A 23,388-nucleotide genomic window follows, 5' to 3' on the forward strand; every position below is an offset into this window, starting at 1 on the left:
GTGTGTGTGAGTGTGTGGGTGTGGTGTGTTTGTGTGTGTCTAACAACAATATTAGAAAACACAGAGGATTAAGTAGGTCAGGAACCCTTCCAAGCACTTGACACATTTTGACTCATTTAATCCTCACAGCAGCCCTATGTGATACTATGATTTTCTCTATTTATAGATGAAGAAACTGAGGCACAGGGAGGTTAAGTTTCTTGCCCAAATTACACAGCTAAGAATGGGCACGTTTTGGTACTCGAGCTATTATTAGAGTTGGGGTATGACAGGAATAATAACACGAAAGTCGGACATTCAGACAGAAGGGAAAATTGACTGAGAGAAAACTTCAAATCTGCCCCCCAGTCTGAACAGGTGTCTGAGTTCCTCAAGGTGCATGGTTTTGCGGGACAGCATGTCCTGATCTGGTTTCTGTCCTTCCCAACTACCGAAGGTAGAAACTTCTGTGAACAGTCACAGCTCTGTTTCTCAGACCAGTTAGCCAGCACCACTCCCAGCCCCACCCACAGGGCTATGGAAAGGAAAGGTTAAAAAAGAAATGTCTGAGCATCCTCCCCACCCTCTCACGTGCTCTTTGGAATTTCTGCAGGGTTTGGGGAGTCTGCCCAGTTGGAATGTCAGTTCCCAGTACAAAGAATGCAGATGGAGGCCGAAAGTGGCCCATCCGGGTAAGCTTCTCTCTATGCCCGGCTTCCCCCAACACCCTGCCCAGACTGTGGGTGGTTACACTGTTGGGCTGTGTGTATAAGGGAGGAGGGGGAGCAGAAGGAGTGGACTTAAGCAATTAGTTCTAACTTGGAGCTTATAAAATTTTTGTGAATTCCTTTCTGTTGGAATCTAACTGGGTCCGGGACGTTGTGTGACACAGCAAGGAACATGTCATATGTCAAAGGACCTCAAAGATTCTTCTAGTCAGTCGTTTTCCACCTTAACTCACGCTACCTCAGGCCATGGCTATTTGGGCGATCATGATCACGCCACTTAAGCATGGCTCACAGGCCACCCTGCCGACCCAATGTGTCACATCACTGCAGCTGGAGACTTTATCGCACCTGTACTCACAAGGGTGGGGCCAGCTCTGCTGGTCCAACCAGAACCCAGGGCTCAGGGCCTCCTTCCAGAACCAGAGGCAGGAGTCTCCCACCAGCTGAACTTGCTGCTTAAAAGCATGTCTCGTCTCTCCAAACCAGAGGTCCTTTAAGGCAGACATCGGCTGCGCCACAGTCTGCTCCTTGGGTCCTGGCTGGGCTTGGGACCAGCACAGTGGAAACGGGCCGAGCCAGGTTTAGAAATGGATGGAGATTAGCAGGGACCTGGGCACCTCTCCTCCTGTCTCTTCAAGCACCGTGACTGAGAGCTGTACATCTCAAGTCTCCGTGGCCGGTTCGCATGTTGTGGGCCTCATGTCCTAAGAGTGGAGGTGGCCACAGTCATAGGTGACACAAACACAGTCACACTTGGATGTCTCCTCTTCTTTGCCTTACCACATGCCCCCAGGAAAAGTGGGGGGGCAAGAAAGTGACATTTTTGGAACCCGTAGCGGCCATCAGGTACCAGCCTAGACACCTTACCTACATTGCTCCCTCCTTCCTCAAACTGGGAGACATGCCTGGGAAGGAGACGTGTCCAGTTGATCTGGGTACCCCAGCCCCTCCCAGAGTACCTGGTACATAGCTGCTGCTCTGTAAACTTTTATGGAGAACGGTCAGCAAGGATCTCAGTTAATACTCAAAACAACCCTTTGAGGAGGTATTATTACCCCATATATGAAATGGGAAAATGAGGGCAGGGGAGAAGAGGTAACTTTTCTGACTTCACACAGCCAGCAAGGGATTGACCAGGTCTGTGTGACGCCAAAGCCAGGGGTCTTTGCAGGAATTCAAGCATCAAGCTTCCCCAGTGGGTCCCCAGGTGCGCAGGTGGCCCCGAGCCAACCCTGGGCCCTTACCGATCTCCGTGTTCCCCACCACCAGCTTGGCCTCCGGGTGCTGCGCTTTGAGGTCCAGCAGCTCCGTCAGGGTCGAGGCCTGGATCCAGGTCACACGTTCCCCTTCAAAACGCAGCTGCTTCTGAGGAGCGTCTTTCAGTCTCTGGAAGATGTAGTTTTCTTACTGCACTGTCTCCTCCTTCCCACTGCCATTCCCCTGATAAACTGCCTTAAGTCTGCAGTGCAATCAGCTCTTCTACTGATTTGTTTAATGCTGAATTCAGAATGAAAATACACATCAGGACAGAAGTGAGGGGAACTACTGTGTATCGAGGCAGGAGTTACACTACAGCTCTTACATACGTTCTCCCTCTTGGTCTTTAGGAGACCCCCGTGAAGAAAGCATCGTCAGCTCCATCTTCTACAGGTGAAGGCAGAACCTGAGCATCAAGGTTAGGGGACCTGCCGAAGGTCACCCCCCACAAGGTGACCTGAACTGTCCTGAGCAAAAGCCCAGGTTCCTTGCACTGCCCTACTGTCCCCAGGACGTGCAGAGGACACGGTATGGGAGGGGACGGAGGCAGTGAAGGAAGAGGTGTCAGAAGTGACACCGGGGGGCTGGTTCTAGTGCATGAGGGGTGACACAGGGCTGGGAGAGAAAACCCCCAAATTAAATGGACAGTTTTTGGAGGTTTCACAATCCAGAGAAAGATGTTCCAGCTGCCTGCTGCAAAGCCCTTCCCTCTGGCCCGTTGAACTCATAAGGCAGTCTTCGTGTGCTCAACACCCCCGAGAAATCTGCATTTGAGAAACTCTGAGAGTGGCTTGATTCTTTCCTCGCCATGGTTGGAGTGCAGGAGCAGAATCATCAAGGCGAGAAAGTGGGTGTGAGAGGTGTCCTTAGACAGAGCTGCAAGCCATGGATCGTGCCCTTTGAATAGGCTCTCTTTTTCTGTTTGTTTGTTTTTTAAATAAATGGACTGCTCACAGAGAGCAGAATGGGTTGCTTGGGGGGCTTACACATTAGACTTAGCTAAGAAGCCAGCAGGTACTTCTGGGGCATCTGTTACTGTACATGATGTGCCAGAAAGCTTGACTCCCTGTCCTCAGAGTGACACGTGGGAGAAGGAAGGAAGTGTGGGTGCCTGTGGGAATGTGTGGCAGAGGGATTTGAGCTCTGGGTGTCACAGAAAGGAAGGGAAATGCAGGCTGAAACCTAAAGGACCAGGACACGGAGGTCCCAGGGATGCGAAACAGGCACAGAGACCTGGCTGGGCCTCTCCCTGGGGCGTCACCTACCAGCAGCTCTGGGGGGAAGATGGGCTCCTGGGTGGGATCCAGGGGCGTGAACTCCTCTGGGTTGAATAAAGATGGCGAGAGAGTGACCTGCTGGAAAAGGGAAAGATGGGTGGTACAATATCCCCTCCTTTAAGGTGCCCTGTAGGACTGGCCCAGCCCTTCATCCAAGAGAGCTCATTTTCAGCCCCCAGCAGGCTGGTGGAGGGGCAGGCAGCTCCTGGAAGGCAGGAACAAGATCTTGCCAGAGGCCCAGGGATGATGTGCACATTCACTGACCTCATAGTCTGGGCATAACCGTTTCCTCTTTCAGCCACCACCACCAGGAGTGTGGAGAGTGCCCATAGGCTCCTTTGATCTGAGATTGGCCCCCAGGCTTCCAGTGAGAGAAGGACCCCCTTACCGTGTGGTCTTTCTTCTGGTTCATGCAGCACTTGGGGTTGTCCCCATCTCCTCCACAGCACCCACCAACCTAGAGAGATGACCAACATTCACACAAAAATATTTGCAAAGAGTTTTCACAGGAGTTAAAGAACCTGGATTATTAATATTCACTGAACTCTAGCTCTGGTACCTATGCGACCATCAACAGGAATAGCAGACACCCCCACCCTATCCCACTTGCCTCTGCTTTGACTAGTTTCTCTTGCTTGGTTAATGTAGACTAAATAATTCTTGAATAAACAAATAAGATCTCTCCTGAAAGCAAAAGGGAAATTTAATTTTAAGGAAATTTCTCCATAAAAGCTGGGCCCTACTTTAGCAAAACATATCTTTGCACACATTTTCTCTCTTCAGTGCTGCCTCCTTAGGGAGCCTCTGAGAGATATCCCCATTGGTTCTCTCAGGAATCCCGAGCTCTACTTCTAGATCAGGCAAATTCTATGGCGCCTGGGTGGGTGCCTCTCAGGCTGGGGTCTTTGTGGGGCTCCCACCAAGGATGTCCAAGACCAGCGCTGGGTCCAGAGATGTGTCCAGCAGGTGTGCCTGACGGCCTCACCACTACTTATTAGGCACTTCTTCCCAGAGCGCTAAGCATTCTTCTTTCCTCACTGTGGGCCTGTTCTGGAGGAAAGTACAGGTCTGATGACCCCTCACCTACGGGGAAAGGACTTGCTCAGGACCTCTTCGAGTGCCAATGGCAGAACACAGAGTAGAGCTCAGAGTGCCGCCTCCCAGAACTGAGGCATTGAGGGTGGGGAAGGGGTGTGTTCATCTGACTGATCTGCTCCAAGAAGGCAGGAGTCTCAGCTCAGGGCCTCAGGAGACACTCCAGAATCGTGGAGCTGTGCTGAGAGGCAAAATCAGGAAAAACTCCCAGGCACAGTCCCGGGCACATTTCCAGGGTAACCAATGCCTGGAATTGGGGGCTGCGGCAGCCCTTCTGCACAGGAATCACAGCAAACACATTCCATGCTAACATTTCCAGAAGGATGAGCCACAACCCATTAGCATTTCTGAGAAGGCTCTCAGAGGGCCATGGAAGCCACAGTCATGGCCTTGGAGAACCTAAAAGCACCGTCAGACTTGGCTTCTGGAGAGAAACCCTCCTTTGCCTCGATCCCCTGCACATGCTGCCCTGCGTGCAGACCCCTCCCGCATTCAAGGCTTTGACATTGGATCTCAGAGCTGCTCTATTTTGGATCTTCCATGACCTTGCTTTTCTCCTCCATATTTAAACAAAAAGGAATAAAGAAAGAGGACTTCCTATAGTGCTTCTCCCCTTTCTTCTTGGAGAAGGAGTGTTGTGGGGGGCCCTAAGTGAAGAGAGGGGAACCTGTACACAGTAAGGCATCAGTCTCACTCACCAGGTCCTTGTGGGGAAAGATGTATTTCACAGAAATGCATTTTCCAGATAATTAAAGTGCCAGCACATTATTACTTAGATTTTTTTCATGATAATTCATTTATGTGCTCGTGACATAAATTATTGTGTTGCACAACAATGGGTCACTCCCCTTAAGGGGCGGCTGAATAAGGCTTTTTCGCCCCAGGAGATTTCCACTTTTCTCAAAGACTGCTGAGTTGTGCTTATTTTCATGGTTCCTCCATTTCCTTCCTTGCTGCTAGATGGTCATTGTCATTTCTTGCTGGAACAGTGTGCCTCCCTCTAGCAGACCCTCCTTACCCTTTTCTAGAGTGTGCTATGGCCATGAAAACTGGAGAATCAAGTTAGTTAGAACCATGTGTAAAGTAAGAGTTAAAAGGCTCTGAATGAAGGCCTTGGGGGCCTCCAATGAACAATGTGCATGAGTTCTGAGCACACCCTGCGTACTAGTCAGTTTGGCTGCTCAGAGCACCCCGCTCAGCTCTGCTCTGCTCTGCTCTGCCAGCTGGACTGAGTGGGATGCTGCGTTACAGTGGAATCAGGAACCATCTCACTGACAATAAAACTCCGACCTGGGAAGGAGCATAATTGTCAGCTACACTCAAAAGCCCTTCCCTTTTGAGAAACTAGGAGCACTGGTTACACTGTACCTCTTTGAGAAGCCTCCTGTGAAATGAATACATGGGTGAGATTAACAATCCCTGGTTCTCAGGGAAGCCTGAGTGATTTATGAAGATCAAATATTGAGTAATGAAAGAAATGTATCAGCATCATAATTTATAGTTGTCATTTATTTAATACTTAAGATGTGCCAGGCATTGTTCTAAGAGCTTTACAAGAAGTACTTTCCACAAACACTATAAGGTAGGTATTATTATAATCCCCATTTTAGAAACGAGGAGATTTGCCCGAAGTCATGCATCAATTAAGTGATGGAATGGGATTTGAACCCAGGTCTGCAGAGTCTGAATCTGAGCTTTCAATCATTTCCATTTAAATCCACACCTCCTTGTTCCTCATCATCAACAGCACTCAGGGTGTGGGGTTTTCCATCCTCATGGGCCCATCTCCATCTCCACCCCTGCTGAGCTATTTGGATGAAACACTCCTTTTTGTAATGTGCCCACCCTAAAGGTCAGTGGAAAGCACAGGAGTCGGTCACTGTCCCCTCAACCCTGAATCAAATGGAGAGGGGACGGTTGATTGCAGTCAGGATCAACTTGACCCAGTCAGGGAATCAGTGAAATCTGGGCAGATTAAGCCAAGAAAGGAGAGGCCAGCCCTCTGTCCTCCCTGCCAGATGGCAGGTGTGTGTCTGTGTCTGATTAATCAATGTTCGCACACCCGGCTGTGGTTTCTCACTCAGAGTTACATGAACACTGCGGGGGTTCACGAACTGTCTGGAGATCTAATTAGCAGCTTCACAGGCTCAGCAGAGTGCCAACTGCAGAAAGCAGCTGGGAGAGGAAGGGAGGCGGGGCGCGGGTGCTGAGTCAGGCCGGGTTGTTATTAAATGCCACCATCAGCACCTGTGCCGTGGCTGAGCATGCCAGTCTCCAAGGGAAGCTGCCAAGCCCGACTGCCCTGGAGGAAGTTCGCTCTGGGGCAGCATGCCTCTTCCAGGACCAGCTTTCCAGGCCTTCCCAGGAAGGGAAGTCCCCGTGCTGTTGATGAGAACCCCTCCCTGAATAAGAACAGCAGGGTCCAGGGTCCATGCCAGGCGTCTGCAGCCGGAGGGCCCGCCAGCTGGCCATCTTATCTTTCTTCTCCGTAATCCACAGGCCCTTGGCATCCCTCCCAACTGCGGTTGCTGAGTGTTGCTGCAACAGGAGCAGGGCCACAGCTGTCCCGGGGCCCCCACTTACCCTGGCGAAGGTCCGGAAGCCCTGGAGGATGGGTCTGTAGCCTGTGCAGCGGCACAGGTTCCCTGTAGGACAAAGACAAAGCCGCAGTGTCAGCACAGGCCCCGGGGCAGGTGAGGGCTTTGTGGCTTTGCTCGCGGCTTGGTTAGATACTCTCTTTGCACGTTCTGTTGTCTCTGCCTGTAATACCCCTCTTCCTCCTTGTGTTCCTGACTTCAAAACACATCTAACACATCTTCCAGGAAGCCTTCCTAGAATCAGTGTCCTTCCTACGAGCTCCCATGGTGCCTACTCATAGCTTTATCAGTGAGCTTATCAAACTACATCGTCTTCCTCTTCAGCATGTGTACTGCTTGAGAGTAGGACAGTGTCTTTCATGCTTGTGTCCCTTATACACTCTACAGTGCCTGACATATGGTAGGACTCAATATAACTGATTGAATAAATGATGGGTTGAATGGTGAATGGAGGGGTATCCTTCTCTACTCAATTCAGAGGAACAGACACCTTGTCCAGACTTCTGGGCCCATTCACAGAAGGCAAAGTGGGGAGCCAGTCTCTGCCCAAGGTCAGAATCATGGCCACCTTCCTCATATGTGGCCTTTGCCCTGCAGAGTCCTGTTGTGGTGAAAGCTGAGAGGGAAGGAAGCCATGTCACTAGCTTCTGTGGAGTTTTCCAAATGGTCTCCTCCCATGCCAGGCACCCACTGCCACCACATCTCAGTGTGGGTGGACGGTAGGAAGACACCTCAGGAAGACAAACACTAAAGCAGGAGACCCCAGGAGGTCTACAAACCACCCAAGTGTTCCAAGAGAGGGCCAACCTTCCAGTAGATCATAGCCGCCACGTTGGGGTGGCCTGAGCCTTTCCTCCAGGGGGCAGCGCCTCGAATTCCTAGCCCTCTCCCGGCATCCACTCCCCCTGCCCTGACCTCTGCAGAGCCCCCTTTGCCATCCCACCTCCCCGGCTGTGCCTCGAGGCTCGTACCTTGGAAGGCATCCTCGATCTCCTCGATGGTGGGCTCGGGCTGGTTCCGGAGCAGTGTGTACATGCTCATGACGATGCCGGGGGTGCAGAACCCGCACTGGGACCCGTGGCTTTTGGCAATTCTCTCCTAAAAGGGACAGATGACATGGACACTTGTGTTGGCAAAACCCCTCCTGGGCTCCCTACATGGCTGAACTGCAGTCAGCCCATGTTGACAGACAGTGTGGAGTAGCAGTCACTCCACCAAGTCAAATCCTGGTGCCACCCCTCAGCAACGGTGACCTTGGCCGGGTTACCAAGCCTCTCTGAGCCATAGGTTCCTTGTCTGTATGATGAGGACCGTCCTAATATTTACCTCTAGAGCTGTGGCGAGGATTCAACGAGATAATTCACATAAAACTCCTGACATTACACCTGGCATGTAGTTATGGTCAACCAGTGTCAGTTATTAGTAGCAAAGCTCCTTCAAGGAATAGCAATGACTACAGCCAGAAGGAGCTGCTCGCCCATCCTTGAGCAGAGGAGGGAGCAGCCCCAGAGATTTAAGAGAGTTGTCCAAGTGGAAGACCTGTGTCCTGCTCTTGTAACTACACTATCCCACAATCCAACCCAATCAGCATATATTAACAACCACCTGAATACATTTTATTCCAAACAGAGTACCATTGAATACTTAAGTGAAGGAAGCCCTTGACGTCCACTGGGGACATAAGAATTGGGAAGTGTGTCATAGAGAATTTGCTATATGCATTGACTGTCACAGAATTGGCATTCAAACCTGCAAGATTTTATCACAAGGAGATTCTCCATGTTCATTTTTTTTTTCTGCCTTTTGAGAGTCTCTCTTGGTACTTATGTTAGGTGAAATTGCTAGACTATTGTATCCCCAGTGCCTAGTATGTATAGTCATTCATTTTATGAATATTTACTGAGAACCTGTTATGTGCCAGGCATGTAGAGGCCGTGGGCACAGAGCAGTGAAGAGAGACAGGTCCCTGGTCTCACGAAGCTCATGTCCTAGTAGGGGCGATACTGACAAAAACAAACAAGAAAACGCCATGTGAAAGTGCTATGTAGAGAATTAGTACCAGATGACATGACCCAGAGTGACTAGTGGCTGCTTGGAGTGGTCAGAAATAGACACTCTGGAAAGGTGACCTTTAAGTTAAATTTAATAACATGATTTGGATCAGGGACAAGTGTATTCCAGGCAGAAGAAACAGCAGAGGCAAAGACGTTGAGTACAGCAAATACAAAAGCCTGGTGTGCTGGAGTTGCTGAAACGCCAGCGTGGGTGTAACCCGCTGGGACAAGAGAATTGGGCTGGGGGAACAGGCAGCAGCCAGATCATGCAGCTCTTCATACGCCAGGGTAGGGATCTGGATTGTATTCTGGGTGTGACGGGCAGCCATTAGGGGATTTTCAGCAGGACATGGTATGATCTAATTTGTGTTTTTAAAGAGTCACTCTAGCTGTTGGGTGGGACAGGGTTGTAGGGAGCAAGAGTAGAAACAGGAGACCAGGACACTATAGTGGTCAGGGCAGGAGTGGGTGGTGGCCCCACTCAAGCAGCAATAGGGGAAATAGAGGGAAAATGAAGGTTTCATGGCACGTTTTGGAGGTAGAGTAGACACTACTGGATTGAGTGGGTGTGGTGTACGAAAGAAAGAATCATAGGTGACTCCTAGATTCTTGTCTTGAGCAATTGGGTGGATGCTTTTGCCATTGACTCAGAGGGAGGAAGACTGAGGAAGAAAGTTAGGGGAAAAATAGGGTTTTGTGATGTTTAAGATTAGACATCCATATAGTATGTCAAGTAAGCAGTTGGAAATAATGAATATAACCTCTGAGGAGAAGGCAAAGCTGAAGATACAAATGTGAGTGCCATTTGCATGTAGATGGTATTAAACTCACCGAGCAGGAGAGTCAAGATGGAGCAGGGCAGGGGCCCAGGCCAGAGGGCACTGTAGCAATTAAGGGCTGAGCAGACGAGGAGCCAGCACAGGCTGTGAATATGGAGATAGGAGGAAAATGGGGAAAGCACAGTGTCACAGCAATTGAGAGAAAAAAATACATGGACAAGGAGAGGTGGAATTTTGCTTTATAGTTTATTTGGAGCCAAAATAAGTGCATCAAGAATAAGAATCTGTACCATTGGGAAGGGATGATTTAGCCTGATTATATGGATATGATCCCAGTGTTTAAACTGTTCATTCTTTCTTTCATCTATTTGCCTCAAAGAAAATTACAAGCCCTAATTCACCTTCTCATATCTCCCGTAGATTGGGCAAGTTTAGTAATTTTCCCTTTTCCTGACTAAGAAACGAAGCTGTAGAGGTGAAGCAATACCAGCCCCTCTGCTCTGACCTCCCACGATGGTCTAAGATGCTTCTCCCAAGCACTATAGTCATCTTGCTCAATTGGAGGCCCTGGCTCCAAGATTCATGTAAGGTGTCCAAGGAAGGTGTGATCTGAACATGCCGTCTCCTCGAATGGTCAAGGGAGGGTTAAGACCTAGGCCTAGCCTTGGCACCTTCTGTGATTGGAATCTCCCAAAGACCCCCTGCCTCGGTTTTCCCAGCACTGGGAACACTGGCCTTTCCTTCCCAGAGTTCTCTGCTCCCATTGTGCTCCATTCCACTTTGCCTAAGAGCCTCCTGATTCTGGCCACAAAACCTCCCAGGTGACTGCCCATTCTTCCCAGAAGCATCCCTGATTTCAATCCGTTACCAAGTGCCCTGACACCACCAGGGAGATAGCTGTGGTCACACACTTGTATGTCTCTATGCTCTCGCTCAGCCCTTGCTAACCTCCAATTTAGTGAGGGTGGAGTCCACATTTGTATTATCTGCGGTGGGAGGCAACAGGTGCAATGGAATTACCATTCGAGGGAGCAGGGAGTAGGTGTGCTTTCTATCAAGGGGCACAGAGCATCTGGAATCTTGAATCTAGGAAGCAAGGGGAGGACGTTCCCCTGCCTCTCCTCCCTCCAGTTCTGGCGCAGCTGGACTGCCCTGGCCACCAGAGCCAGCTGACCTCTTGGTTCTCTCAGGGCCATGCGGTGTTACATCCACCCCCACCACAGGAGGGAGCTTCAGGCTTGGGCGCCTCCTCTCTCTGCCTCAAAGCCCCTGAGGAGATGTGGAGGGGGCCGGCAGTGACATTCAGCCCGGGACACAAACCAAGTGCGCAGCCTTGGCATGAGCCTCCCTTTCCCCTGGTTACCTGCACAGGATGCAGCCTTGACTTCGTGCTTCCTATTCCTTCCACAGTCGTCACGGCAACGTGGTGCAAGGAGCAGATGGGGGCCAGGCAGGCATTGGCAGGAAAGTGGCTGGAACCCCAGATTAAGGTCATTCCATTGTCCCCTCAGGTCATCAGAGTGAACCTGAGGGCAGGGCCTGGGAGACTCGGTGATGCTTTGTGTCATTTCTCTTCACTCGACATTACGTTCTTGTCTTTTCTACAAGTGTCCTCACCTCTCCATCCAAGACTCTGGGCTAGGAACAAAGGAAGCTCTCCCTCCAGGTGAGGCCTGAGCCCCTCCAGAGTCCTGTGGAGTTGGGCGTCACTGCACCCTAAGCCTCCGAGCTGGAGCAAGGGAGCTAGGGTCACTTTCACCAGGGTCTGACTCAGCCCGACCCCGGAGGCTGAGTTTCTGGCCTGTTCCAGGTCCAGTACTTGCTCCTCTCTGTGCAGGGCCCTTCCTTAGCCTCTTCAACTTCAGAACTTCCAGTCACTTTGGCTTCCCTGCTTCACCCACCTCTATTTCCCCCATTCCTCTGTGGGGAGAATCGAGGGGAAAATCCCCAGGGCACATGAGACACTAACCGCTTAGAGAGAGCTTGCTCGCTTCCGTTCCTTTATGCATCACTCATTCATTTATACAATCAACATCAGGTCGTGAGTGGCAACTACATGCCAGGTGCCCTGCTGAGGGCTGAGAAATAATGGTGAATAAGACAAAATCTCTGTTCTTCTATAGTTTGCAATCAACCCAGGAAAATAGAAGCCAGTGTGAAGGTGCGATTTAAACATCTTATGCAAAGTACATCAGGAGGGCTGTGCACAGGGCACTATGGGACTGGCACAGACAAAGCACACCTAACCCAATCTTGGGAGATCAAGGAGGGCTTCCTGGAGGAGGTGATTTTTTGCCCAGTCCTAAAGAGCTAGTAAGAGTTAGCCAGGTAGAGAAGTCCTGGAAGAAAGGACATCCAAGACTTGGGAAACAGCTAGTACCAAGACCAAGAAGTTAGTGAGCACGAGCATTAGTAGTTCGCCATTGTCTCTGCGTGAATGGAGTGCTGGGCTCATGAAGAGAAAGAAAACTGGAGAGGAAAAGGCTGGACATATTGGGAAGGCCTTCACATGCTAAACAAAGAGATTGGATTTTATCCTGGGGGCAATGGACACCTATTGAAGGATTTCATGGGAGGTGAAATGAGTCTTGATTTTAGAAAGGTCACATGTGCACACACACGCAGGCACTCACTCACAAGCTGCCCCCTGCATCATAGTCCTCACAAAGGCAATCAGCCAGCAGGCAAAGGATACACAATCTTGTTCTGGAGACGATCGTACTTGGAAAACATCACGGTGCACGCCCCACAGCCCCCTTCTCCACAGCCCAGCTTGGTCCCGCTCAGCCCCACTGGATGGCCATGGGTTAAGGAAGAGGAACTCAGAGAAGAGTCTTTGCTGGGCTGCTGAGAAGTGCCTGGGCAGGGCTGCGAGTGTAGAGCCATCCACTGCCACACACGGGCTTAGGCCCCTCTCCCCAGGGAGGCAGTAGACCCCCAGGGCCTCCTCGTTCAGAGAGCCTGCACTGCACCCCAGGAAGGCAGGGAATGGACCATCTCCACTCTACAGAAGGGGAACGTCTTCAGAGTCCTATCAGGCAGCACCCAAGTGTCATCCCCTGGAACTTGAGTTCTAGGACTTGAACTTGACTGGGACTTGAGATCTGAAGATTTTCTTGGTGTCAGGGTATTCCCTCTGTGGTCCTCTAGGCCCCCAACACTGTGGTCTCACTGGGCAGGTCAATCAGGCACCTCAAAGACTGAGCATAGGAGGTGAATGAACCAGAGGTAAGGCCGGGATTCCCGGCTCGCTTCTGTGAGTGCTGAAGCAATTCTTTGTTGTCCCAAAATATGTCCCTGGAATAAGCCACTGGACATCCCTGAGTCTGGGAGCAAAAGGGTTTGTTGACAGAGGTCAGGATGAACATCGCCTGACAACAGACCCCTGGAAAGTTTCCAGTATGTGTGGGAGGTTAAGATTGCGGCTCTAGGCTTCACTCCAGGCTTTAATTCTTGGCTTTACTCCAGGGGCAGCCCTCATGTCAACCCAGCTGGGTGTGCAATGAAGGCACTCAGGCTACACAGAGACATTGATCTGTTCTGGGACTTGCTGGGTCCCGACTTTTCACCCTATACTTTTTGGGCTGATGAAGTGCGGGAACCAAAATCAGGGCTGGACCAGGAGCTTTTGAATACCCAGCCCATAGGATATGTGAACAGAAATTAAAATGAAGATATTTTTGAGATCAGGGACCAATACTGAAGCCATCTCTCACATATACTTGAAGAAATAACATGATACTTTGCATTTGTAAAAGTGCCTATGTAATAAGCCATTCACAGATTATGGTGGCCACTTTCCCTGAGACACCTGGGATCCGTTGCTGCTTTTCCTTCAGCCCTGCTGGCCTTTAAGCCATCCAGCTACCTACTGAGAACAGAGGGGGCTGAGGTCATTATTGTCTTGTCACTTCTCTCATTTTCAAAATAAAACTAACAATGACATAGCATCTTATACTTGAACAGCCCTTACGGCCATGGACCCGTTTCATCTTCACAATAACTTAGTCAGCAGGTGGGGCAGGAACTCCTATTTCCCCACAGATTAAAAAAAAAAGAAAAAAAAATCTGAGACCCGAGAGCCAACGTGAGACCTGCAAGGTAGCACAGTCACTCGTGTCACCTTGAGTGTTAGGACCCAACATGGTCATCTGACTCCAGATGTGGGGGCTCCTCCTTCACCATGGGGCTGCCTCCTTCCAAACACATCTGGGGAGGGTACTTTCTATGTCCTAAGTCACTCTTTTCACTAGTCAGGATATGTGCAGTTATCAGCAGTTCAGTCCGGGGGCACGTGAAGATCAACGTTAGCAGCCCAAAGTCTAGCAAAGTCTTCTAGCCTGGGGACCTTCCTGGAAGCTGAGGTAGAAGGCAACGCTGTGCTCTTATCTCCTGCTGGAACTCCCACAAACGACTCTCAGCACAGGCGGCCACAAGCCACAAGGACTCACATTTATGTGCCAACTTTCAGTCTGGGATTTCATTTGAGAGCTCACCTTTAAACCAGACAATTAGTCTGATGAGGAACATCTGAAGCCTTTGGGCCTTCAAAACTTGCTAGAAAACTAAATTGATGTCAACAATCGCTGAGAATGAGCCTCTTCTTCCAGACCACAGGGAGATGGGCTGGAAATGGAGTTCCATGTGTCCCTGGGATAAGACACCAGACATCCCTGCCTCTGGGAGCAAAAGGGTTTGTTGACAGGTCAGGATGAGTGTCACCTGACAACAGACCCCTGGAGAGTTTCCAGTTGTGTGGGAGGTTGAGATTGTGGCTCTAGGCTTTAGTCCAGGCTCTGCCAGCATCTTCCCAGGATACAAGAGGGAGAGGAAAGTCCCTTAACCCACGCAGGCCTCTGTCAAAAGGGCTTGCTGTAGGGACCAGTGAGATAACCTACACCATCACCTTGAGCTCCGCCTGTGTATAGTAAATGCCCATTAAATGTTAGCTCCTACTATATGGCCACTGTTGTTTTGTTCCAGGTGGCTGAAAGAACAAAAGGTATGGGGGATCTAACAGAAGCCTTCCCCACACTAAGAGAAGAGCTGCATCCCAGGTCCCCCTCAGGAGTCCCTTGCCCCATGCCTCCTAGTGCCCGCCATTTCCACAATGGATGGCACCTCTACACAGTTCCTCACCTCAGGCATCCCCTTCCCATCAAACACCTCTTCCCCTCACTTTCCTTCCTCCTCAGCAGAGCTAGAAACATTCCCCAGGAAGCCCATTTGTGTATTAGCAAAGATGTTAGCACAGATCTGCTGAGGAAGGTGCCTCTCCTCCTGAGAGGGAATGACTGTGAGTCTCTCCAGGGCTAATGAGAGCCTTTCAGAGCTGTTCATTTTACAGGCCCAGGATTAAACCTTGGCGTTACTAGAGTCTTAGCTGGAAGAGACCTTAAAGGACAATCCTCTCATTCGAGGGCTGAGAATTTGAGACTCGGAGAGCTCAAATGACTTCCCAGGGTCACATAGCTGCTGAGTGACAGAGCTACAACTCCAACACAGGAGCCCAGAGCCCTAACCCAGTGCTCTCTCCTTCCCCTTCACGGCCTCCCCACCAGTCCCTAGAAAATGACACAAGGCCCAGAGAACGAGTCTCACTGCCTCCCTCTCCCTCGCCCCACTCCAAAGTCAGGATACACTTTCTTCTCAGGTAGGCCAAAAGGGTTGTTTCTGGATCTGCATTTTTCTCCACCACCTACAAAAACAAAAACAAAAGAAAAATATATCATAGATCTACTTAGCCATTGTTTTCCTCAAGAATTTGTAGAGTTAACAGGGATGTGGAAACGTAGTATGAAAACTAAGGTGTTTTTCCTGACAATTCCGTAAGAATGATCATATTAACTACAAGCCACACTGTGTGGGTGCTGACATCCTTCAATTCTAAAATTCTATGGTGGTGTTCAGCTCAGGAACCCCCACAGAGCGCTTAGGACCCCCCACAGAGCACTCAGGTGTTACACCTGCCATGCTGAGCTGACCAAGGCAAAGCCCACTGCCAATCAAACATGTCCTCTCCTTTCCTGCCACTGGAGCACACCTGGTCCCCCAGCGGGGGACCGCTGGGAGCGACAGCATGCAGGTCTCTGGCTTGGCCTCTTGGAGTGTGTACTCTCAGCCAGTAGCGATCCAGTCTGTTGGAGCTCAGAGCAGAGTATTGTATGCACTGGGCTATCACAGTCAACAACATTAACATATGTCAGAAACGGAGGGGAAATCTCAAACCAAAGGTCCGCAAATGGAATGGTCAATCAGATGGAACAGAAGTTTGTCTACAAAGTGAGGTGCTAGTTCCCGATGCAAATCAGCAAAGGAAATCAACGAAAACCTACTTTACTACTGCTCATGTGTTAGCAAAGGTGAAAGGGTTTAGGTGTGGAATGATTAAGGGGAGAGAATTTGTGATAAGGGTTTCTTCAGAGAGAACTGTACTACGAGTCTCATGTCTTTCTAAGGTCGGGAGGAGGAGGTGTTTGCCTCATACTTTGTGAGGGGGCTTCTACAATGCTATGTGGGAAGCTACCAATGCGGCCTTTGTGGTACAGGGGATGTGGTGGTCTGGCCTATCTAAACAGCTGGAGATAGGCTTACCAAACAAGCTGAAGATGAAATGGTAGTGTTGGAATCGGAGTGCACTCCTGGAGTGTGGCAGAGCAAAAGATGTGAAGTGTTGGCCATGGACACTAGTAGGCCATGCATGACAGAGAGCCGGCTTGGAGGTGTTTAAATCATTCTCAAGAAGACTGACTACAGGAGGTGATGGGACCTCTAACAGAGTCTGTGTGGAGTGGACCTCCCAAAGCTGGAGGCTGAGGGAGAGCAGCCAGCCTGAGAACAGCACATCCCCCAAGTCAAGAGATGTGCAACTGAACGTTCCCAGTGGTGGCGCGCCATCTTACAACAGCACCAATTAGATGGGAACTTTCTTGCTACCCTCACCTCTCTGTCCTGAATTGAGACTGTGTTTGGTAACCTAGAAATGACCATAGGATTTTTTATTGACTAAGAGTAATCAAAAAGGTCATGAAACTGCCAGAAGTTGCCCCTTGAATAAACTTTAAAGGAAAGTGGAAGATAAAATGAATTTTCTTTTACGATTACATCCCATGAGTCCAGTTCATTCAAAGTCCTGGTTACAAAATTCACACAAGGAGCCATTTCTTTTCTCTTGGAGAAGAAATCATAAATGCACAAAATGAAGATCCTTATCACCTTTCTTGTAGAGGCAGTTAGAGCTCCTAGCTCACCACCTCTCTGCAAGTTATTCCTTCCTTGAGTCCTGCAGCTCTGCTTTCGTCACACTGGTTCCCTGCTCAGCACCCTCAACCACCTCCCACAAATTCAAGGTAACATCCAAGTTCCTCAGGCTGTTTTTCAAGGCCTTTTTCGATATGTCCCCAATCTTTATGTTCAGACTTTCCCCCTCCTACATCCTTGCCAAGCTGGTCTTCATACTCTAGTGAAAACACAGCTTATACCTTCTGACTCCTACGCCTCTGACCATTCCATTCCTCTTCCACCTGCATCTTGACTTATCAGAAGACCCCAAACATTTCCCTAGTAAAGGCTGTCCATATCACCCCAGCCACGAGCAGTCCACCCTCTCTTGAATTCCTATAAAGAATGGCTGTGCCACGCTCACGGCACAGCTGCAGGGTTTGCCCCAGCAAACTTCACGGGACCCCCTCTCAATAGGATGCGAGTGGGTGTTCCAAAGGAAAAAATACTTTGTGGGGAAGTGAGTTTAGAAAATGCTAGGTTAAGCAGATTGCTCTGGTAAAACTTGAGCATCCAAACAAATAATGGCCAAAATGGGTTATAATCCATTAAATAAAATTAAAACTCATGAGGGGGCTGGCCGTGTGGCCTAGCGGTTAAGTTCGGCATGCTCTCCTTTCACAGCCCAGGTTCGGCTCCCAGGTGCAGACCTACATCACTCATTGGTGGCCATGCTATGGCAGCGACCCACATACATACAAAATAGAGGAAGATTGGCACAGATTTTAGCTCAGGGCGAATCTTCCTCAAGCAAAAAGAGGAAGATTGACAACAGATGTTTGCACAGGGCCAATCTTCCTCAGCAAAAAAAAAAAAAAAAAAAATAAAATAAAACTCATGAGTCCAAACTGATAATTAATAAATAAACAAATGGGAGAGAAGGGAAAGTTCTTTCTGACAGGAGAATGCCGACTAGTAAACATGGTTGGCCATCTTGTAATCAGCACAATAATTGATCCAGTCAAGAATCGTCAATGGATGCTAAAACTAGCGGGTGAAAGTTTGATAATCAAGATATTTACATAGTCTCAAAGTATCTTCTCACAGATTATTTATGAATTAGGGAAAAAGAGTAATCTCACAGTGGAGAAACGTGCTGGACACCACCTTGCCCAAGTGATCCAAGTTCACCTCACAAATACGGGGACAACTGGCATCATGTGCCTCCTGACATAATACACTGAGGAAGACGCACCACTTCTCTGCAATGCAGACTCTGAGTCTCATTTTAAGAAAGCATGACACGAACTCAAAATGAGGGACATTCTAAAAAATAACTAGCTGGTTCTCTTAATGATCATCAATGTCACAAAATACAAGGAAAGCTAAGGAGCTCTTCCAGATCAAAGGAGACTAAAGAGACCTGACAACTAACTCCAAGGCATGATCCTGGATCCTGGGCTTGGGGGGGAATGTGATAAATGACATTACTGGAAAAATTGGAATAATGTTGCATTAGGTCTATAGATCAGGTGACAGTAATATATCAATACTAAACTTCCTGATTTTTATCAATAGACTGTGGTTCTGTAAGAACGTCCTTATTCTTAGTTTGAGGGTGAAGGGGCATGTCTGAAATTTACCCTCAAATGGTTCAGAAAGAAAATTTTGTACTTCATATATTTATTTCTCAGTTTTTTAAACTTTGTATTTTAAATTAACAAAGGAATTTCTTTAATAGAGGATTTCTCAGAGCTTTTAATATTCATCCGTTCATTCCGTCCATGTTAATTGGGTATCTACTTTGTGCCAGCACTGTGCTGAGTGGTTAGGAAGAGTAACTCATGGGGATAGTTTTCTGTGAAATAGATTTTGTAACATATTACTTTGCCCAATCATAATCCACCTCTCTAACTAGTTCACAGGCTCGCTAAAGGCAGAAGCCTGGTCTTAGAGATCATATTCCTCCAGTGCATACAAATCCCATAGGCTTAGGCCTTAGGAGGAGCTTGCTAAATGTGAGGGAGGGAGGGAAAGCCACGCTGAGCCTCTCTGTAGCTGACACCTGCTTCTTGTGGGGATCACTCCTGAGCACATTCAGCTGCGCCCTGCCTGCCAACTCTTCCCAGAGTCTTCCAGGTGCCACAATCTCCACTAACCAGGAGTAACTGCTCAGAAACGCAAGGATCCTGCCCTTCAAAAGGCCTGTTACTACAAAATGCCAAAATCCTGGTATCTCTTTCCCTTCAATTCTGACTCTAGATCAGAAGATGTGAAAATGGTAGTCACCATGGCCCATCACTGCCATGGAAGGCTCGTGAGGCATTTGATCGTCAGCACCTTATACCGTCTCCTGGCCCCCGCTGGTGAAGACAGAGTCCTGGACAGTGGTCTGAAACAGGAAGAGTAGGAGGCTCACATTTAAGAGTGAGTCACCAATCCCAACAGCTTCTTTGGTAACTTCTTTGCACAACATCCGGTAACAAAAGATCTGGAATATCTTGGGAATAGAAATGCAAACAAACACGGCTGCCCTTCTTTGGCTGGGGAATTCCTTTGCTTGGTCTTATTCTTCTAGCACTGCTTTCACCTCCTCACTCCTTGCATTGCCTCCCCACTTTTCCAGCAGTTTCTCAAGAGGCCATATGTTTATAAATTACAACATGCACATTCATCACAGAAACTGGCAGTAGTAGAAGCCTCCAGAGATAGTAGGGTTTGACGTGATGATACCATCTAAAAATTTTCAATTGCTTTCCCAAAGAGAAAATAAAATACCTGGAAAAACAATTTTCACTAAGCCAGATTTACCTTGAAACGCTCCTTTCCAGATCCAGTGCATCACAGCAAACCATCCCTAAAGAAGGTCAGATCCTTGTCCTGTCACACACAAATTGACGGCTTAGTAAATAATCAAACCTTAGAGTGAGAGGTGGCCTTGGAAGTCACTGAAGCCAGCTGCTCACTAGATGTAAAAATTGCTTGAAAAACTCCACAAAAGATGCCTTTGTGTAAGTAACATCTCTAGAAAGCCAATTCAGCAACTATTTCTTAAATTTCTGCAATGCAATTGCTGAATGCAGCAAAGTTGTTGGAAAAGTTGGATGCAAAATCTTACAACCACCAATATGGAAGCTTTGCCCTACTTCTTGGTTTGCTGCCAGATACCAATCCTGAAAGGAAATTGGCTCAGAGAGACAACTCTGAACCCAAAAGAGCATGGCTGAGCGCATTCCCTTGGGCCTCCTGGTGGCACGACTCAAACTGAATCCAACAGCCTTTGGAGCACTGATGTTGTGATGGCTTACGGTGTTCCCTTGCTAGTCACTCAACACACACCTAACAATTTAAGCTCTACACATCCTATGAGGCACATTTCAGTTCTCGAAAATTACCTCAAAAGTCGTCCAGTTTCTCAGCTCAAAAGTGTCAATAGAGCAAAACAAATAAAACAGCCCTTCTCTGGGGGCTCCTTGGGCACGTTCCTCACTCAACTGTCCACATGGTCGTTTACAATGTGCAACCATGGCTGCCTTTTTACCGTCCCTTTCATCCCCAACTGGGGAGCTGAAGTGGGTGGGACATGTCCACACCTCTGCAGTGGTGTAGGGAGAGCAAGAGGAGGATGGAGACAATGCAACAGGCTTGCACCCTCTCTTCCCGCACCTGCATTAAAATTTGCAAAGACTCTTATCCTTGCAGGGCTGCAAGGACTGGTACCCACGTCATAAGTCCTCCCTGCGCGACCCCAGCTTCCCCAGGTCCCTGTGCACCAATGAAGTTCATCCCAGTAGGCAATTTTTATCAAAGTAAGAGATTTGCAACATTTGTATGTAGAACTAAGTGAGAGGGTGGGGGAAACATGCCCTTCAAAAAAAAAAATCGTGCTTTGCCCCAAGATGTTAGTATATGTTCTCACACAAGTTATCTATTATATTTACATACATGAACTATCAGAATCAAAGGCTGTGTACATCTTTCATCCTGATATGAGCAAGAAAACACATTCCTGTTCCTTCTCTCAGTAAAGAGAGCAACAAGCCTTAGGATATAGATGATTAGACAAGAAATAGGGGCACGGTGGGTGACCTCCAATCTCACTGAGAACACTGTCCCCCTTTCTCAGCTTTGTGCCAGGGTCTCTGCTGCTGCAGAGTGGGCAGGCTTGGGGGAGCTCACAGACGCCTCTCTCCTGGCTTCCCTCCCCCTCACTCCTTTGCCCTTGAGTATCTTGACTGTGTTCTGCCCTGAGAAGGTCTTCTTTCCCCACTGTTACCCCAAATGCAGCAACACCTTTGAAGAGAGAGAGAGAGAGAAGGAAAGCAAGGACATGAAAGAGAGAAAACAAGAACAGCCCTCTTCCGGAGGACACACATCCCTTCCCAGGGAGTAGGGAAGCCAGACCAAAGGCCAGCTCCTGCTTACCTTTTTGCCATTGACAAAGAAAACCAACTCGTCTGCTGTCATTGTCGCCAGTTGGGGTCCCTCAATTCCAGGTACCTCACTGCCAAGAGGAATAGGCAGTTATTACTGCTCTGCAACTTGAAAAACTCCAATAAAATGAAACCAAGTCGGCCTATGGGAGGGAACCAGCTTAGAGCTTCCGGGAACAGAATGTTCCTGGCAAAAGTCACTGCTTTAAATAACCAAGTAAAAGGGAAACAAACACAGCAAATCACATCCCCAGAACTTGTGTCAAAGAGCACAGAGGGAGGCGCATGCAGATTTCAGCAAGGGGAGGGGTTCCTTGGTGTCAGGTGACCGTGGATCTTAGGCACTGCCCTCATGGAACCTGCTTCATCCTCCCATTTGCTGAAGACAGAGAAGGAGGAGGGGCCGTTGTCATAGTCAGGGCAATAGAGCTGATTCACACTTTCCACCTCTATGCTTGTTGTTTTACCATTCAGGTTCACAGGAACCCTGACTCAGCACTTACGTGCAGGACTCCTTCTCCCGCAGCCTGGAGGAATATGGAGGTCCCAAGATGCAGAGCCCAGTGACCCAGACGCAAAACCTGGCATTTGACCTCAGCACGTCACTTGTCACCCTCAGAACTCGGTTGTTTTCATCCTGTAGATGGGCATGCAAATGACACCAAGAGCAGAAGGCTGAGGGACAAATGATATATTTAGGAAGTGCTTTGTAAAATTGCAAAGAAGCAAAATAGTTATTATTGTAGTAAATGTATTCTCAACAACACAACAAAAATATTCCTAATAACAAACCATTTTTGAGGTTTTTCTTTCATTTGTTTCTCTCAGGAAAATGCCCTTGATAAGTTGTCAGAGCAACTCATAATAAAGATATTTCAAAATCCCAAATAAATTAAAATGCACATACCACATAGGCATAGACCAAGTTAACACAGAGCTGACAACATTCCCACATCCAAGATCCATTAAATCCCGGTGTTACACACACGCACATTGCCTCCCTGGCAGCACCCATGGGCTCTCTGTAGTCCAGCACCCAGCTGCCCCTCTCAGCTCAGACACACACACACAGGCCACTTCCCCTACCCGCCTGGCAGGCTACGGGAGGGGGAGAAAGGATGATTAGGCAGCTGTGCTTGGGACAGCAATAGCTTAGGGAAACTGAAGATTGCCAGGACAACCACGTTGTCAACACAATGCCCCTTTCCCACCACAGCCTTTATTTAAGCGGGAGATGAAATCTCACTTGCAGGGTGATCGATCATCCCAGTTTGGTCCCGATTATCCTGATTTTAGCACTGAATCCCTGGCAAATCCTTCAGTCCAGGGCAAACTGAGATGGTTGGTCACCACAAAACAATGGTTCTTAACTGGGGGCAGGGGAGGGGTGGGGAGATTCCCCACTCCCGGAGCCATTTGTCAATGTTTTATTGTCATGACTGAGGCGGTTTTCTACTGATGTCCAGCTGACAGAGGCCAGAGATGCTAGTAAACACCCTACAGTGCACAGGACAGCCGCTCACAACAAAGAATTATCTGGTGTAAAATGTTAACAGAGCTACGATTGAGAAACTGTACCCGAGAAGGAAGAAGAAGGAAGGAAGTGGGCAGAGGGAGAGGGTGGAGCCTGGATGGTGTTTTTGATGGGTAAATTCTCCCTGACCCTGCTCACACCTCTGTTTTCCTCTATTCACTGACCTACCCAGCTTTATAAGCTCTCTACTTTCTCTTAGCTGGTCTCTAGCCAATGTCCCAGGAGAGGAAAGAGCCATTGGCTTGAATATTAGCTCCACCATTTCTGTGTGACTTTTGGCAAAAATCACTCTATTGGCCTCAATATCCTCATCTACAAAATGGGGGTGACTATAGTGACTTAGTCAGAATCCACTCTGGTGAGGATTAAATGAGACCTGGGTTAGATGCGTTGCCTACAGTGGATGCTCAATATACACGTATTGATTCACCCTC

The 23,388-nt window shown here is 48.7% G+C and overlaps 1 protein-coding gene and 1 long non-coding RNA gene across 4 annotated transcripts in view; both read right to left on the bottom strand.

Annotated features, from left to right (window-relative positions):
* Window positions 1-21,665, bottom strand: part of XDH (xanthine dehydrogenase) — a 64,081-nt gene extending 42,416 nt beyond the window's left edge. The window contains exons 1-9 of one of the 3 annotated variants that reach the window (XM_087436955.1): window positions 21,413-21,665; window positions 15,407-15,464; window positions 12,462-12,558; window positions 11,130-11,238; window positions 7,905-8,031; window positions 6,920-6,981; window positions 3,630-3,698; window positions 3,230-3,316; window positions 1,952-2,093 (exon numbers count right to left, since the gene is read on the bottom strand). In XM_087436955.1, the coding sequence (XP_087293081.1) occupies window positions 1,952-2,093; window positions 3,230-3,316; window positions 3,630-3,698; window positions 6,920-6,981; window positions 7,905-8,031; window positions 11,130-11,238; window positions 12,462-12,558; window positions 15,407-15,464; window positions 21,413-21,454 (793 nt within the window). In that variant the 5' untranslated portion in view covers window positions 21,455-21,665. Of the gene's footprint in view, window positions 1-1,951; window positions 2,094-3,229; window positions 3,320-3,629; window positions 3,699-6,919; window positions 6,982-7,904; window positions 8,032-9,818; window positions 9,911-11,129; window positions 11,239-12,461; window positions 12,559-15,406; window positions 15,465-21,412 lie in introns of those variants that run through there. The other 2 variants (XM_087436953.1, XM_087436956.1) reach the window with 2 other exon arrangements.
* A 264-nt stretch (window positions 21,666-21,929) lies between these two features.
* The window catches only part of LOC147915997 (uncharacterized), a 49,562-nt gene continuing 48,103 nt past the window's right edge, over window positions 21,930-23,388 (bottom strand). The window contains exon 5 of the long non-coding RNA XR_015553673.1: window positions 21,930-22,057. This is a non-coding gene — a long non-coding RNA (uncharacterized LOC147915997). The remainder of the gene's footprint in view (window positions 22,058-23,388) is intronic.

Source organism: Ceratotherium simum, chromosome 11 (assembly GCF_057802395.1).
Source record: "Ceratotherium simum simum isolate JZ-2026a chromosome 11, ASM5780239v1, whole genome shotgun sequence".
Classification (NCBI taxonomy): domain Eukaryota; kingdom Metazoa; phylum Chordata; class Mammalia; order Perissodactyla; family Rhinocerotidae; genus Ceratotherium; species Ceratotherium simum.